The sequence below is a fragment of the Lycorma delicatula genome, chromosome 8 (genome assembly GCF_047948215.1).
Source record: "Lycorma delicatula isolate Av1 chromosome 8, ASM4794821v1, whole genome shotgun sequence".
NCBI lineage: Eukaryota > Metazoa > Arthropoda > Insecta > Hemiptera > Fulgoridae > Lycorma > Lycorma delicatula.
The window spans coordinates 60,997,264-61,017,203 of NC_134462.1; the positions used below are offsets into that span (position 1 = coordinate 60,997,264).

General features: G+C 28.5%; 1 protein-coding gene across 4 annotated transcripts in view; it reads right to left on the minus strand.

The window, feature by feature from the left end:
* Unr (cold shock domain-containing Unr) overlaps positions 1-19,334 on the minus strand; it is an 84,007-nt gene extending 64,673 nt beyond the window's left edge. Inside the window, exons 1-3 of one of the 4 annotated variants that reach the window (XM_075373309.1) lie at positions 19,185-19,238; positions 18,273-18,324; positions 15,902-16,938 (exon numbers count right to left, since the gene is read on the minus strand). In XM_075373309.1, the coding sequence (XP_075229424.1) occupies positions 15,902-16,336 (435 nt within the window). In that variant the 5' untranslated portion in view covers positions 16,337-16,938; positions 18,273-18,324; positions 19,185-19,238. The other 3 variants (XM_075373308.1, XM_075373310.1, XM_075373311.1) reach the window with 3 other exon arrangements.
* Between the last annotated feature and the right edge of the window lie 606 nt (positions 19,335-19,940).

Sequence of the window (19,940 nt, forward strand, 5' to 3'; positions counted from 1 at the left end):
ATCTGATAAATAAAATTATTCAATTTCTAAATTTAAAATAAAAAAAGTGTTGGGGCTTGGGGTTTTAAATTTTGTTATGATTTGATATTTAACACTTTGGTATTTAAATAAAAAAAAGAGGCCACTTACCGTTTTGTTAGTCTATTTGGCCAAGTGCTTTCATAAGTTATATGTGTAATTGAAAGGTACTTTTTCATTTTACACCCTCCACTTTTTTCCCATTTTATCACATAAACATTAATTAATAGAGCATGTTTTATAATAATTGATGAATAAAACATTAGAGAAAACACACTAAACTAACATGCTGTTTTATACCAGTCATTTTAAACATTCTCAATATTAACATATTTTAATATTAAAAATATAAGCATTATTGCTTATAATTATAAATATAATCTAACCAAACTTAACCTACGCTCACTTTGCTCAACTAATTAACAGTAATGTTTTGATTATTTAAATAATAAATTCAATAATTATTTATTATATTATATACAAGTTTGGTTAGATTATTTCTTTGCAAATATTTCCAAATACCCACTGATTTGGGAGAATTCTGTCTCTACTGTACTTTCTTTTTGAAAATGAGTCCATTTCTACAGTCATTCCTGGACCACCTTTTTTTTTTAATAAATTATCAGCACTCACACACCTCTCTCAGATAAATTTTCCAATCCATTATTGCTTCACTCAACATTAATGTATGCTAGCTAACCTTGACTAATGGTTAATGTGTTTAAAATATTTTGATCCATTGCAATGTTGCCACTTAAAAACAAAACTCTGTAATTTCTTAAGCATATTAATAGACATTGGTTTTATTGTTGTTTACTTTTAAGTTAAATTTTTTATCCTAGCAATGAATCTACACTATTATTTCTTACAATCATTCCCAGTTATTAGTATATCATATTTCAGGGCATTTTATTGGTCACCAGATTTCTATAATTTTATAAGTTCTGTTATGGGAAAATTGACTGTGACAATATTTACTGCTGTTAGCTTATAATTACCTATATTAATTACATTTTAGTACATTTTGAACTTGTATTACACACTTAGAAATAAGGCAAATTTTATTACTAGTAGCTAAATTTACTTGACATTTTTAATGAAAAAAAAAATATATATATATATACACACTTCAAAAAAATATCTTTAGTTTGATATTAGTGACATAACTACATTATTAAAATTATACACATTCAAAGGCAGTATTTTTGTCTTAAATTATTTATACGTACCTCATTGATTGTTTAACTAGTTTTAATTAATATCATGTGGTGTGTACTGCACTATTCTCCCTTTAATGCAAAGTTCAGAAAATTTCTGTTGACAATATTTTATCACTTTTTTTTGAAAATGTTGGCTATGTTTTCATTCTTCTGAAGCATAACCTGGGAGGTTAATAACGGCTATAAGATCTGATCCAACACACCCCATTTTTTTCTTTCAAGTAATAACTATCACATACAAAATGCCAAATGGATTTTTGTAAATAAGTAAAAAGATACTTTTTTCAAATCTTGTTTCAACAACATGAAACGAAAGCAAATTTGCTTTCGTTTCCAGGCAAATATTAACCAATATTTTAATGAACTTTTTTAACCCCTTAATGGTTTATGTCGTAATATTATATCAGTCACATGTGCCAAAAAAGGGGGTTCAAATGTACCATTATTTTCATCAGTTTTTGCCTATTTTGTTTTACTTAACAATATAATTTGTTGCCAGTCTTGTTCTTCTATTTTTCATGTAACTCTGAAGCACTACATAAACCATAAAGTAATATCTATTGAAAAGGTCAATTATCTGATCCATTTTTGGATAGTCAATTGTGAAATATTTTATTTACATATAGCTGAGTTCAGCCTTGTACAGGTTACTTGGCACATGAACTGGTTAGTAATTATTTTCATGATTTGTTGTGTTGTGTATAATTTCCTGTGTGTAATGAGGTAGATTGTGCTGAAGTACAAAGAAAAGGGCAATGTGTTGTAGTACCTAGTTGTTATACATGACTACACCACAAAGATAGGTGGTTTGGCATGGCGAATCAGATGCTGTCAGCATATCCTTGAAAGAAAGAGACAAAAAATTTGTACAAAAAAGAATCTTGGCATTTGATAAATCTAAGTAGTTTCAATATTAATATATATAAAATATATTCAATATTTTATACAGCTATATCATCACTCAACCTTCTGAGTATTGCGCAGCTGAAAACAATGGAAAACTACAGCTGTTTTTTTCCAAGAAAATGAAGCTCTCTGCATTTTCATGTATAAAAGATGGATACACCTTCCTTGATAAAATATTCTGGAGATAAACTAGTCCCCCATTCGGATCTCCAGGTGGAAACTATTAAGGAAGGGTTCACCAGAAAATTAAAAAATAACATTCTATGAGTCAGAGCGTGGAATGTTACAAGTCTAAAAAAGGTTGGTAGGCTACAAAATTTAAAGAGGGAAATGGAGGTTAAATGTAGATGTAGTAGAAATTAGCGAGGTTCAATGGGAAGAGAAAATGACGTTTGGTCAAGTGATTTTAGAATAATTAACTCGGCTTCAAATAAAGGGCAGGCAGGAGTAGGTTTCATAAACAAGAAGATAGGGAAGAGAGAAGAATATTTCAAAATGCATAGCAACAGAATCATTGTAATAAGAATAAAATCAAAACCTAAGCCAACAATGATTGTTAACATCTATATGCCTACAAGTGCCCATGATGATGATGAGGTAGAATTTGTATACAAAGAAATTGACGAAGCAATTAAACACATAAAAGGGATGAAAATTTAATAATAGTTGGAGATTGGAATGCAAGCACTGGAAAAGGCAAGGAAGGAAATATTGTGGGTGAATATGGGCTGGGCAAAAGGGATGAAAGAGAGGACTGACTTATTGAGTTTTGCACGAAGTATAATTTGATAATTGCCGACACCCAGTTTCAAAATCATAATAGAAGAATATACACATGGAAAAAGCCAGGCTATAGTGCAACGTATCAGATAGATTATATTATGGTTAAACAAAGATTTAGAAATCAACTTGTCGACTGCAAAACTTATCCTGGAGCAGACATTGATAGCGACCATAATTTAGTGATAATGAAATGTAGATTGGGGTTTAAAAACATGAAGAAAAGGTATCAGATGAATTGGTGGAATTTAGAGAAGCTTGAGGAAGAGGAGATAAAGAAGATTTTTGAGGACATCACAAGAGGTTCGAGTAAAAATGCTAAGGTAGAAAATATAGAAGAAGAATGGGAGAATGGTAAAAAGCAAATTCTTAAATCAACAGAATTGAACTTAGGTGGAACAAGGAAAACTGGCAGAAAACCTTGAATATCAAAAGCATACACTGGAGCTGATGGATGAACGTAGAAAGTATATGAATGTTATTGATGAAGAAGGTAAGGAATTATTGAAAATTAAGAAATACTATAAACAGAAGTGCAAATTAGCAAAAGAAGAGTGGATTAAAGTAAAGTGTTCAGAAGTGGAAAGAGAAATGATCATTGATAAAATAGCTGGAGCATACAGGAAAGTTAAGGAGAATTTTGTGGTACATAAATTAAAATCTAATAGTGTTGAACAAAGATGGTACACCGATTTATAATACGAAAGGCAAAGTCGATAGGTGGGTGGATATATTGAAGAGTTATACGGAGGAAATGAATTAGAAAATGGTGTTATAGAGGAAATCGAAGAGAATGAAAGACGAGAAACGACAATACTGAGATCTGAATTTAAGAGAGCATTAAAAGATTTGAATGGCAGAAAGACTCCTGGAATAGATGGAATACCTGTAGAATAACTGCACAGTGCATGCAGGTGAGGAAGCGATTGATAGATTATACAAACTGGTTTGTAATATTTATGAAAATGGGGAAGTTCTGTCAGACTTCAAAAAGAGTGTTATAGTGATGATAGCAAAGAAAGCAGGAGCAGATAAATATGAAGAATACAGAATTAGCTTAACTAGCCATGCATTAAAAATCTTAACTAGAATTCTGTACAGAAGAATTGAGAGAGTAGAGTGAAATAAGTGTTAGGAGACCATTTGGTTTAAGAAAAAGTATAGGGGCAAGGAAAGCAATTTTAGGCCTCAGATTAATAGCAGAAGATTAAAGAAAAACAAATCAACATACTTGTATTTATAAACCTAGAAAAGGCATTCGATAACATAGACTGGAATAAAATGTTCAGCATTTTAATAAAATTAGGGTTCAAATACAGAGATCTTTTCATTTTCATTTTCTTGCGGTGCAAGATGCAGATGTTACGATTTTCCCATGATATAGTAATTCTTGCTGAGAGTAAAATTGATTTAGAAGAAACAGTGAATAGCACGGATGAGGCCCTACGCAAGAACTACCGCATAAAATAAACAAAAACAAAAGTAATGAAATGTAGTAGAAATAATGTAGGTGGACCACTGAAAACAAAAACAGGAAGCGAAAAGATTACGGAGGTGGAGCAATTTTGTAAAATGGGAAGTACAATTACTAAAGATGGATGAAGCAGGAGTGATATAAAATGCCGAATAGCATAGGCAAAACAAGCTTTCAGTCAAAAATATAATTTGCTTACATAAAAAATTAACGTAAATGTTAGGAAAACATTTTTGATAGTAAATGTTTGGAGCATAGCTTTATATGGAAGTGAAACTTGGACGATTGGAGTACCTGAGAAGAAAAGATTAGAAGCTTTTGAAATGTGGTGCTATAGGAGAATGCTGAAAATCAGATGGACAGATAAAGTAAAAAATGAAGAAGTGTTGCGGCAAATTGATGAAGAAAGAAGCACTTTATTTGGAAAAATAAAGTGTAAAGAAGTAACAGACTTACAGGCCACTTATTAAGGCATCCTGGAATAGTCGCTTTACTATTGAAGGGACATGTAGATGGGAAAAATTGTGAAGGTAGGCAACATTTGGGGAATATGTAAAAGAAATTGTTAGGGATGTAGGATGTAAAGAGTATACTGAAATGAAACGAATGGCACTAGATAGGGAATCTTGGAGAACTGCATCAAACCAGTCAAATGACAGAAGACAAAAGAAATGTATTTTCAACCCACACATGGCAAATGGAAAAGGTGAAGGTAAAATGAAATCCTTAGAATTCAGGGAAGCACTAGTAAAGGTAATGATTGTGAACCACTGGATACAGAAAGAAGACCACTTGTGGGAAGGTCTTGGAGTTCAGAAAACCTTCTCAGTGTGCGGAGAAGGCATTTTCCAGAGTATATCGCTATTACAGGGAGAAACATCTGATCAGACAGTGTCTACACTGTTCAAAGAACAAAAAGTGGAAAGAGTACTGAATTGAACTGAACACTAAGAATGGAAAACCATGTATGGAACAAACATAACATGGGAAATATATGTAGTTAGATTTTAACTTTTTAGGAAATCAATCTTTTTTTTAATTTGTAAGGATTTATTTCAGCTTATTCTCATAACTGAAATAATTGTCCAACAAAAGAAAATTTCTCAAGAAAAACTAATGAAAGTAACTTGGCTTTCTAAAAAGTGAACTATTAAGGGGTTAATGCATTTTTTATCTGTTATAAAGGCAATCTTTTATACTGAGTGCATTTGAGGAAGGTAGAAATATGGTTTCAGAAACACGTGTAGCTCTTCAGAAACACGTGTCAGTGCAAATTTTTTTTTTTTTACAATGAATGTATATAAGATTAATTAACAGCTTTCTCTTTTCTGAATTTACTCATGTGAAATATGCTATATAAAAATTATTTGTAAAGTTTATATCTATTTTAAAGGGGTTGTCTTTGAGATAATGTAGCAAATACAATTAAAAAAAATAAAAATACTTTTCACCTTAGACAAAACAAACATTTGACAAACATAGACAAACAAAAAATACTTTTTTTTTTGAGAATGCTAAAAACTTTTAGCCTTTTACCCTTACAGTGGAAGGGATTCAAGAATTAATTACTTAAAAAAAACACTTTCATTCCCAAAACACTTAGGAAAATGTTTCAAATACTGTCAGCCTTTTATTAACCTTACCGCACAGCTTGTCTAACAGAAAGTACTATACATCATACTAATAATAAACGCAATTCAATAAATTTATATGAGTTAGCGTAACTGCAAGCCACTCCAGCAGCTTCCATTCAAAGTTTGAAAAATTTACACTGTTTATAAAGGGATGATGATATTACGTATACAAAAACTTGGGCTGAAACAGGTTTGCCAAAATATCAGAATAAAATACTTTAATTCAATCTGTATGTGCACACCCTACAAATCTGTTTATTACCTAAACATCTCTCTACAGTTTATTTTAAGTTTAAAATTTTACATGTAAAGAGAGCATATTAGTGAATAATTTAGCGTAACTGAGAAAAATTCTAATGAAAATTATTCGAGTTATACAAATATTAAAGTTATAATAATTCAATAAAAGGAACACAACTGAATTTTTGTATATACTTTAATATCTCTAATATTATTTTTAGAAGGTAAAAGATCTGATGTGAACACATAACTTACTTGTACATCTAATTAATTACACATACACTTTTTTTTTAAATGAAAGTACATAAAATTTTATTTTCATTAACAACTTCTGATATTTTTTATAGTTACTGAATTATTATTTATAGTAAATTTGTCTTTACGATCAGAGGTTAATAATTATTAATAAATCAGTATATTTAAATAAAAAAAAAGGTTAAAAAAAAGGAGATGAAGTCCGATTCAAACTGATGTACCTTAACCTTATAAGATTCAAATATTTCATTAATTACAATTTCATTTGGCTGTAACTCTGGAACCAATGAAATTAAGTACACTGATGATATATTGTTGAAAAGCTCTCAATGAGGACTTATTACTGCAGTTAAGAAAAAGTCCAAAATGCAAACTGTTTTGGATTTTTTGGACACTCCTGGTTCAGTCGATTGCAATCAAGAGGAGAGGTGAACAACTACATGTTACAACAGTCCTAAATTCCTAAATTTTATTTGAGTTATGCGAAATACGTACGTACGTATGTTCAAACGTCACAATGAAACTAGTCAAAATGGATATTTCCATTGAAATCTGAAAACCTACATTTTTGGCGATCACAATGCTTTCTTTACTTCGTACAAGGAAGTAAAAATAAAGAAAAATAATTCTTATTAATTTTATATATTTGATTACTATAATAGTTAATACTATAATAGTTTTATACTATATAGTTTTATAATATATACTATAGTTTTATAATACTATAATAGTTTTTAGAATACTATAATAGTTTTCAATATAGATAAAAAAAAAATTATTGTACTTCTACATTTTTTCTTTGGATTATTATTAACCAATTTAACCATAATTATTATTATTAAACCATATAGTATGTACAATATAAACATAAAATTATCCATCAGAACAAAAATTTTTTTATACTTGATTGACTAAAAGTCTCATCCTATCAGGAGTTAAAGTATTTAAAAAATTATTCATTCCAAAGGCAAACTGTTTAATTTCTGTAATCCTTAATATCTATTTCTTTATTTACACCTGCAATTAAAGCCTAATTACCATTTCCATAGTTTTTTTTTTCTGAATGAAAGTACAAAATCTTAAATGATTAGGTACAATTAATTTCTCTTATATAAAAAATGTATTTAAAGCTACACACATTTTAAATTAACGAACATCAATTGTTTTGTTTTCTAAATTGCAGTAATGAGAAGGCATTCTACTCTGAAATAAATGAAAATGAATGTTGCAAAAGTAAAAAAGTTGCACTTTTCATCCAAGTAATAGATCAAACGAACCACATTCAAATTAAAAAAATGATAAAAAATTATATTCATGAAAAATACATGTCAAACTTTTGTAAAGCATATGTCAAAAACATGTATTCAAGACAGTTACAAGGCAATACATTTAAATTACAGCGAACAGAAAAAGAGTATTCATATAACAAGTTGAAAAGGATAATCAGAAAGTAATAAAATTTTAAAGAAAATTAAGTCAATGTAAAGATTTTTCCAAATTTATGTGTTGAATACAGCAAAATAAAACAGATTCTTCACTAAATTTAGGAATGCAATTCTTACAGAATCTTCCAGTTAACTAATACATAGTTACTATATTTGAAAGGAGCAAATCCTTAATTTTCATTTTATTAGTTGTACCTAATCATATAAGAAAAATTTCTTTTATATTTAAAAAAAATCTTATATGGAAAAAGCTATGGTAATTGTAATTAGATATTAGCCTTTAATTACAGGTGTAAATAAAGAAATAGACATTAAGGATTACAGCACCTGAACAATTTGCCTTAGAAATGAATAATTTTTTTAAATACTGTAACTCCTGAAAGAATGAGACTTAATTATGGTCCCTCAGGTATAAAAGAATTTTTCTTCTGACGAGGAATTTTATGTCTGTATAGTATACACACTATATGGTTTTAAAAACTACATACTTAAAAATGGAATACAATCAGTTAATTTTATCTTTCAAATGTGGAAAACATATTGAAGATAAATGAATTATAAAAATAAGACAATACAAGCCACGTACTACATTTTTATGAGTGTTGCTAAGTCCTAAAGTTAATATTTTTGTTTTATTTTATGAAGTATACTGCACTGCTGGAATCAAACAGCATAGAAAGCAGTATGTAGGTAATGGTAATAATCTAAATATGCAGCAGTTTACAAATGTACTTCAAATAAAGAATTAAAAAGATCAATCGATACTTCAATCAGCTTTGTTATTATGTTGGTGAATATTAAATAAAAATCAAATAAATTTTATTGTTGTGACCAGAGGTAGATTTTTTATACTACACATTAACAAATAGTAACAGTCCTAGGCAAGATTGTAACAATTCTAATCAGAGGCAATCCATCTTTGAACTGGCTTCATGAACGAGCTTATCCCATTTATTTATCCTCCAACCTACTTTCTTCAATAGGTATCAGAAGAATTGTGCGAGCTACCACACAAGCTCTATTTGTAATACTGGTTATACTTCAACTAACAGCCAGTTTAATAACTGTTTATGGAATGCTGTGTGTAGAAGAATCTAGAAACTTTCCAGGGTCAAATAAATAGCTAAATTATTGTCCAAGAAATTTAGTGGAGAAAGGTCAGACCTCTTACAATTCTTATATTTATATATATACTTGCAATGATTAATTTTTTCAATTCATACTTCATTATACATTCTGATAAACAGCAATGTGACAATTGCACAGATAACAATTAAAATAATAATAAAAAATAAGAATCAATTAAATCAATTTAAAGATAACTGTATATCAAACAGCATGACATTAATGGCATAACTAGCACAATAAAAACTATCCTACTATTATAAAGATAAATGCAACACATAACTTAAATATATACATACCTTGCATAAAAGACATTAAAATTAACACTCTAATAATAAAAACAGACACAGTCAAAAACATTGCTTTTTGTTTAATTTAAGATTCACAAATTGTTTGTTGCACATTATATACGCATAAAAATTAAAAAAAAACAACTAATTATGGCATAACTCATACTCTTTTACTCAACAATCTCCAGGAAAAAAATAATAATAATGATGATGATGATAAACCAGAACACAAGTGTAATTTTATTCACTAGTAACATTGACAAAAAATTTCTTTATTAAATTATTGATTTCAGCCCATCAAAATAAAAATTTTAATTTTTCAAACAAGTAACATAATTTAGGTGACACACATACCAACACAGATGATGTGTTTCTAAATTCTATTATCAAATTCCATTTCCTTAATTTGCCACCTTAACTCATAGCAATGATAAACAAGTATAGACATTCTTGAGATTACATGAATGTATCTAAAAACATTAACCATAATGAGTGTTAAGACCTAACAAAAGTCCTAAAAATGAAATAGCCATTTTCTAAAGTAACAATCATCCCAAGCTACGCTTATCAGGGGGCAAGTGATCTACGAAATAGTTTCCTGTTTCCTTCTTCACTGAGTTATATACATAAATATGTATAAGTGTGCAAAGTCCTCCGAGATGGATAAAATATTTCAGCTCTACAAATAACACATTGAATTTAATGTAGTCAATGGCTGTCCATTAAACAAGATTTTTTCAGAGTAAGCAAAAATGACTAGTACTTAAAATTCCTTTCTAGATAAAGCAGAAATAATAGTAAAATTAAAAAAAAAAAAACTGAAAAAATTCTGTCAGGAATTTAAATAAAAAATGTCTACCACCTTGTTCTTGAATGACAAAATCTCAATATTAACATCTACAGTAGGTAAAATGGGGTTTACAATGCCAAATGAATAAAAGTTTACTTTTTTTGACAGTGGCTGAGCCAGGGAAAGTTGTTTTTACTTTTCTGGCTGTAGCGATGGCAATAACTGGAAAAAATACAACTAGTAAAAAAATAAAAATAGGTTTAAAAAAATTGACCATTTATAAGTTTTGTACCTTAAGACAATAAAAAAATTAATTTAAATAAACTGTAAATAATTTGCAAAAAAATTATCTTATTACTTCCAAGTTCAAAAATTTTACTTTTTTCAGACAGATGTTTGTGTTTACATAAGTTGACCTGTATTCGGTCTCACAACTCTGGACTCCTTTGACCATTTCTCTTGAAACTTGGTGGAAGGTACTAACTGCAGAGGAAAATAATATACTAAATTTTTTTGCAAAAAGCAGAAAAGGGGTGGGAGTGTTTTGGCTGAAATAAAATCTCAAATGTTTACTGGGTCCACTTTAGCCAAAACGTTTTTTTACAAAAATTGAAACTTTTCTTTTAATTTCAAGATCAAAGATTACCAAAATTTTTATTTAATACTAACAAACCCAGAAAAATTTCTTGATTGCTAAAATTGCTAGATTTGTGTATATATATATATATATATATATATATATATATATATATACAGATTAAATGAATATAACTGAAAGTTTGATAAAACATTAACAAAATAAATATTAAGGAACTTCACAAAATTTAACCTTTCCCTTTTACCCTGTCTCCCTTTCCTTTTCCCTTTTTTCCTTTCCCCCTGCAATTTCCCTTTTTAATTTTTTTCTTTTTTTCCATTTTTCTTCTTACTCTTTCTCCCTCTTTCCCCATGCATAAATCAGTCCCCAGTAGTTTTTTAGTCATAGCAGACACACATACTGGAAACATTGAAATGGAATTGTAAAATATTTAGTATAGCATGTGTTGCTTTAAAGTCTGACAGATAGCGCTTTTTTTATTAAAAAAAAGCTTGTCTTTACCTGTCCAGGTGTGACATATTACACATATAAACAGTAGGTATAAAAACACACGCACCTATTCGAATGCAACGTTGTATCAAAATTTCTAAGCAATTGGTGAAGAACTTTCGAAGATTAAATTTTTCGAACAAATGAACACTTTCTTTTTATTTATATAGATTAACTTCTTTTCCCAAAAAAAGACTCATATTTTTCTTTTTTTAATTATATCTTGCTTCAGAAAAATAATTAATGGGGGTTTTTTGCATCTGTATTTTCTACAACAGGTCCTCAAACCACTATAAAAACTATTTGCCCATCCCACTGCAATGGTCTATGGTAACATAAAAATATTTTTTCAATTAAAAAACTTCTTTAAAATTTAGCTTAAATTTATATCTATCTCACAAATTACTCATTGCATTTAAAATGTAAAAACATAACTTTTTGATAGCCCTTATTCATTAGTATTTGTTGAAAAAACAGTTACCAAAAATTTTCACCCCATTCTAGAAACTTACAACTTTATTTATTTAGAATTATGCATTATAACATTGTATTTTTTAAACAATTTTAAGTTGTTTTTTAAAATTTATTATCACCATTTAGGGATTATTTTCTTAAAAATTAATTTCACCTGAATGCTTCCCCAAGGGTTTGTCTCCAAAATGAAAAACTATTTTTGCAATTACAGATTTTTTATTCTCAAAATGCATTTTGTTAAACAATAAAAAGACACTAAAATAACTTAATTCCCCTTCCCTGGTGGGGAAGCTACTAAATTTAAAAAAATAAATAAGGAATGTATTATTTTTTTTAAATTTAATTCTTATTTAAAATCAATTTTAGTAAATATTTTAATAATTAAAAATTCCCCCCCAATGCACGAGTCGCCAAATTTTCAAAAAGTTGAAAACATATTTTTTTAAATTGTGATGCTAATATTAAATGCTATATTAAAAATGTTGATTATTGCTTTATTTTATTAAGCATCTTGGCTTCAAAAATTAAAATTAAAAGATAATCAAATAAGTAATTTTATATTTGTATTTTTAATACATTAATAAAGAAACAACTGAAGCTGGCTAAATTGAACATTTTTGGTTAATATTTTGTTCACACATTCGTATGTTGTATTTTTTCTTTGTGACTATTGAAGTGCTTTTTGAATATTTATAAAGTATTTTTTCATTTATAATATTTCATATGAATGTTGTACTTTTGATTCATCTTAACTTCCCTCTTCCAGTTTTTCTAAAACATATAAACTTTATAAAGGCAATAGAAAAAACCCCAGATTGTAAGCATTGGTTTGACTATGAATTTGTGAAATGCTTTCATATTTCTACTGTAAAATTTGGATAAGAATCTGAAATTCATTTTCAAGGCAAAATTGATTCAAACTGTCATAAACATGAAGTATTTCACCATCATAAGAAAAAATAAATTCATAAAACCTAATTGAAAAAACTTTCTGGCAGAGCCAAAAAGTTTTTAAAAAAATGAATTATATAACTTTGCTAATGTAGATATGAGTTATACATTTCATTGCCAGCTTTTTTCAGATATAACTGAATAACACCTACCAATAGCTATACAGTGAACAAATGAGCACATCGATTACATTCAACAAAAGTTATGATTTAATAATAATGTTTTTCTTATGATATTACTAACTTTACAGATACCATACTACAGCACAACTTGTCAGATTCAGGTTTTTCTTAATTATCACGAATCTGTTAAACTGATAACATATACTACATTCCCTTTAATTTGAAGTTTTTGTGATTAGTTTTATAACTGTTGTCAGAGAAGCACGACTGTATATCCTAATATACTGCCACTCTCTAAACAATCTACTGAGTAATTTATTTATTTTCAGTACAATGTATATTGTTTATACAAATAAGACATTTATATTTAATCCAGAATTAATAAAATTCTGGATTTTATTAAAACCAAACCACCAAAGAACACCGATCGTGGATACCGGTGTTCTTTGGTGGTTGGGTTTCAATTAACCACACATCTCAGGAATGGTCAAACTGAGAATGTACAAGACTACACTTCATTTACACTCATACATATCATCCTCATTCATCCTCTGAAGAATTATCTAAACGGTAGTTACCGGAGGCTAAACAGAAAAAAGAGGAGAATTAATAAAATTGAATTTATTTTTAAAAATAAAAATTATGTAGCAAAATACATGAAGTAATAAATTTCTCTGAACTTTTAATCTAACACTGGTTTTCTCGGATTGATTTCAAAAGGAAATTGAGCTATAAATGTTTTTGAAGATAAGTAATGTGCCAAATGTATCATTAATTTTTAAATCAGGAAGCAAAAGAAGAGGCAACCACAATGATATGATCTCAAGAAACTTTGAGAAGTGGCTGATACATTAATTCCAAACACTATAGTATTAGGCAACATATCATACCATAATGTACAAACTAAAAACTAACCCTTCTCAAGCATCACATTCTAAAATAGATTAAATGATCAGTGGCCTTTCATCACACCACACCATTTAGAGACAATATGAATAAAAGCATGACTAAACTTTCAAAATTGATGTCCCTACTTGCAGAATATGATCATCTTATGTTCCATTTACTGCCAAATCATCCAGACAAATCCTTTTTTGAGAATGTAGGCTTCCATTAAACAGTACAATAAAAAAATTAAAGTTACTTTTAGTTTCAATAATGGAATTAAATTGGTTGAAGAAAAATCTAGTTTATAACCAGTGAACAGATTACATTAAATAGAACTGTTATGAACTGAATGTAAAAATTGTACCTCCAATTTATTTATTTTTTTTACGTCAACAAAACTGAAATGAGGCATGAAAACTTGCTTGGAGTCAGGCTCAGAACCAAGTGGGCAAGAAGCCAATATGCTGACAACAGTAATTGGCTGACCATTTCAAAATAAGTTCCAATAGTTTCCTAATAAATGTTTAAGAAAATCCAAAAAAATGACAGCAAATGAACAGGCATTATTATTAAGAAGACAAGATTCAAACTGAAAACTATTAAAATTTTTAAACAAAAGAAACCAAATTTATTAAATACTATTATGAAAACTTCTTTTTCTTTTTCCTATTTAGCAGTGATGGATTTACTATAAAGCAAAACAAGCAGCTGCTTGAGGCCTCACTTTGACAGGGGCCTCGAGGTAAAAAATTTTGAAAAATAAAACTAAAAATAACAAAAAATAAAGAATATATTTATAATACTTTATGTATTACTTTTATAACTTATGTATAATTGTAATTGCTATCTTCAATTATGTAAAAGCTTCATTTATATTTATAGCATAGATTATAATGACAGTATATTTTAAAATTGGTTTGTCATGCAAACCATTTTTTCCCGCGTGTCATTTCCATGTGTAACAAAAAGATGGCGCCTTGGTCAAACGTTTTGTTCGTCTTTGTCTAAACCGGCAGAGATCCTTGAAGCATCTTGTTTCGTTGGCTTGAGTCAAAGATACAAGGTATGTATTTGAATCATACTATTTAAAAATTCAAACGAAAAATTAAGGTCAATAAAATTCATTAAAAAATGTATCATAAAATGTATAATCTATATGTTTATCAAATGAGATTTTGTAGAATAATAGGCAATTGGAACTTCCAGTGTGGACATCAAAAATATCGATTTGCTTGGGGCCTCGTCCAAGGTAAATCCAGCACTGCTATTTAGCCTCTGAAAATAACTGTTCAGGTATTACTTCAGAGGATAATATGACTGACTGTAAATGTAGTCTTGTACAGTCTCAGTTCAGCCATTCCTGAGATATGTAATTAATTGAAACCCAACCATCAAAGAACACCAGTATCCACCATCTAATATTCAAATCCATATGAAAATAACTATTATGAAAACTGGCATCACAATGCTGTTATAAGAACTGAATGTGTGGAAATCTAGTGCTGGTATTAATGCTAGCTGCATAGACATGTATTTGTAATACAGTCTAATAGTATCTTGGATTTAAAATTTGCATTTTTGAATTTATTATATTGTTGTTTTTGAGCAACTGTACATACCATTATTTCATAATGTTTGAGCATGTCAAAAAGTGGAAAAAGCAAGAAGCCAAAGTAATTCTTAAATTGGCCAAAAATCTATAAAAAGAATATTTTTCTAATTCTATAAGTTTAAAAATCAAGGTTAGCTTAACAATAAATAAAAATAATCTTTTAATAGTAAAATATTACACTTTACATTGTCTCTACCCGTCACAACCAGACAAAACAAAATTTTATTATAGGCCCACATCTGATTTTGTTACTCTGTGCTGTATCTTTTAGTATTTATTGGCTTCATTAATATATTATATCATTTAAGTAAAGAAAATTAAAACTCAAATAATAAAACTAAAGTAGCAGGCTAAATTAATTATTAACAAACATGATTTCTTTACATCAATACTTTTATCAAATGTTACATCATTCTACCTACATAACAAAATTGGATGGCAAATTGTTGATTAATGTATGAATCATTAATTAATTATCTTTGAGAAAATAACGTATTGCAGTTGTAAGGTGCTGTAAGCAATTTATTATATTTTTTTTACAATTGCTTTATAAATAACTTATAAAAATTTTTAAAATAAATTATGCTTACCAATAATTTTTCAATAATTCCAGTTTCACGTGTTCCTTGATTACCAAGTGTAGAATCATTATATGATGTGTTTGAATTGTTTGTAGAATTATTGAATGAATTATTCAACGTTGGAGATGACAGATTATCGCCGTTGAACATTTCATTAGCTTCGGTACCAGTGAATGTGCCAATTGGAGGAAATCTGGAATTATTACCCGATGAATAAACATTGTAGTTTGATGTAAAATTAGAAGCAGCATTAGAGTAAACGTTATTTGATATATCTTTCACATTTGGCGGTGACTGGAAGCTACTGTACCCTGATTGACTCCGATGAAAGTTGGAAGATGGAGAACTGTTGTTTTGTAAATTCATGGATTTGTAATCAAGAATAGAAGTATCTGAGTTCATTGTTGGCGGCTGGAACGACTTCCACTGAGGATTATTGGACATAGTCTTTTTCTATTATTTATCTTTTAATGTACCGATCGACACGATGACGACAACGATTACGGTAACAGATTTTAATAACAACAGTAAATATTTACGACCTACATAAATTAAGGTTTAATTATTATCACAGTTAACTTCTTTGTATGAAGAAAAACCACCAAATTTTGGTGGAAAATTATGTACTTTTCCGACCGTTTTAAAGTCTTACTTATCTTCGATCGACACACAAAAAGGAACAGATAAAGAAACTATTTTAAAATATATATATATATATATATATATATAAAAAAAATATATATATATATATAAAAACTCAAATATTCACAATTAAAAAAGTTTTATACAACTATTTAAAAATAATAATAATTATAATGTAAAACGCTTCCTTAGGGCAGTTATACAAGATAAATTTATTTAACGTAAAAACGTTCACACATAAATCAATAATATTACTTCTAAGAAACAAAAGTATCAAAATCCTCAGATGTCTTCAATGCTTGCTGGGTACGGATTGTGTTTGCCTTTTTTTGTATTTAATTTTGTTTTACTTGATCGTTGCTTCAAGTTGCTGCAAATTTTATCTAAACTAATAGTTACACAAGCTGAAACAAAAAACAGTTATCAATTACATTAGTAATAATATTAATAATAATAAAAAAATAATGGTAATAATATATTTAATGATTTAAAAAATATACAAAATCAGTTCAAAAGAGTCGGCTGGCTTTCTCAGGTTTTACCTGTAGCTAGCTGAGAATATATTCTCTTTATTATAAAATTCCATAAAAATTGCCTAATCAAAACCTTCCGTTTGTATTAAAGGAAAAGATTTTAATTAGAAAGGTGAAATGCACTTACAATTTTCAGGAATTGCTCATTTGATACATCTGTTCTAAGTACCAATGTAAATCCTTTTGACACATCATACCTAACGGGCCCATTTCAGCAGATCCAATAGGTCTAACAATGAATTTCAGGTGTATACCTAATTATAGATTGCAAGCCAGCCTACATGGCTTTATATGCAAGTAAACAAGGTTTTTTTAAGGACGTAATTAACTAGTTAATTAGTTAATTATATAAGTTAGAAATGTCCTGAGGAAGTCTGAATTCTCCAGGTTAAAATAGATAGTAGATACATCTTACATAGAAGTGTGCATAAATTAAGACTTGAGAACAGAGATATCTGTAATTCTGAACAAAAGTTCACATAAATGACAGTACCGGCATACAATATAGAATCTATACCAATTTTTTTTGAGGTACAATACGTTTAATTAACAAGTAATTGTTATACAAATCAAATAGATTAACAACTGCCTAATATATTATAAATATGGTTTTTATCACAACAGTAGTAAGCTAATTTGCAAAACCATTACATTAAAAAACTGATAATTAATATGCAGACTATCATTTTCTACTGCTATCACATGCTCCCCCCCCCCAAAAAAAAAAAAAAAAAAAACAAGAATAACAATACAATCCATTCACTGTAGTCATACAGATGACCACAGAAGTTGCCTTTCATGTATGGACCAATAAATAATCAAAAAATGTTACTGCCAAATCAAAAGAAAACACTACCATAGAAAATAGAAAAAGACTTATGTGGAATTAAAGAAAACCATATTAATGAAAATTAACAAAATATAACAAATTAACACCAATTACTTGTATTCTACAAAAGTAGCATGTTCAATTTCAGCTATCAAAAAGTCATATGTAAAACATCTTAAAAACTTTACATTAATAGTTAAATTTACTTAATTTTTCAACACAAATGCTTAACAGTTTATATGTCATAATCAAAATAAAACATTTGCTTTTTAGTTCCTAATAAAACCAATAAATTGACATCTTCATCTAAAAATACTTAATTATGAAATCAAAAAATAAATATTAAAAAAACCAAAACATAAAAAAAGTCTCTTACCAAATAAATGACATCTTATAACTCAACACTGTACAGAAAGTAATTAACTTATCTGAAAGACACAAGGAATTTCATAATTATCCAATTATATGTAAAAGGTTTGAAATAAACATAGAAATATAATTGGTATAAAAGAAAGGTCGTCTGTAATTCTTAAAAAACATGTTTTGGTTCCTGAAATGTGTAATCAATCATAAGTTTATGCCCAATTTAATGAAACATCACATACTCATACACATGAACTTCTTAACAATAAATATAATCATCAGAAAAAACCCACTGATTAAAGTATTTCAAATAAAATGGCTAAATTTCATTAAGAGAACACTGTCAAATTGAAATCCATGTATTTTACAGCAGAAAAACGTATCTCGAAATAGGTGTATCTGCTGACCTGTATTAAAGTGAATAAGTAAATTAAACAGGTTCAGACCTGAAAAGATTCTTGAATAGAGAAACTAACTTTTGAAATTAAATAAATTAAAATTATTAGACTCAATATATTCAGTTGATCAAACGCAATTAACTGGTATTATATTAAGGTTACTTACGAAATGTGAAATCCACTGCAAGGTAACACCATTAATATAATTATAAGTATTAATATAATTAATGCACAATTCTACTAATAAATAAACAATATGGTTAAAAATATTTTTAAAACCCTTAACAGCAATATAAAAGTTTACTCACAAGTTTTATGCCCACTTTTGAAAAAATAAAATATTCATCTAATGCGGTCATAACGCACAGCACGGACGCAAATACATAAAAAAAACCTAATAACCGAAATTCAACTGAACACAGAAAGCAATTAAATAAATTACTTTACATAATAGTGACTTAAAAATATAAAATCGAACGTAGAATAGTCATTTTTTTTATTAAAAAGTAAAAATTAACTAAACTTACCACAACACAGCACAGCACTGACGACATGCCGCCATATTGAATGTCAACAGCAGAGAGAATGTAGGCCTCAGCAAAGTGTCTAACCAAGAGGATAAAACCCAAAATATAATATAACTAATGAGATTAGTATTTGCTAATAATAGTGTGACAGCAACCATAATAAATAAATCTTGATGTATTATGTCATAAATTGTGCTGTCAGCAACAATTATATTATAATTTGAATCAATTTTAATTACTGAACAAAACGGTTATTGCCCTTTATTTAATTGTTTTTGTTTACGGGTTTGTGCATATTCTTATTACTTCCAGTAAAATAAAAAGCAAATACCAAGGCTATATTCTCTTGGTCCACATCTGCATCATGTCTACAAATTATTGCGTAAAGCAGGTGCCTTTAATAGATTTAAATGCATAGTCATTTCTTTATAAACAAGATGTTAAGTCCAGATTTCAGAGTTAAAGATTGGTGATCGGGAAATAGATGAACAACTCTTAAATAATATTACTTCATAACCTATCAGAATTGTCGCACATGGACACTCGCAAAAGCATTTAACGTTACAAATACATACACTCACACACATAAACGAAATTGCAGCACCTGGCGGTTACAGTATAATCATCAGCACTGTTGCCAACAGCGACATTGCAAGATAGAGTTTCTCATAGTTACGAACTCTAATGGTTGGGAAAGAAAACGAATAGGTACAAAAATAATTTACTTCCTGTTATTAACAAAGTGATAGGCTTTTT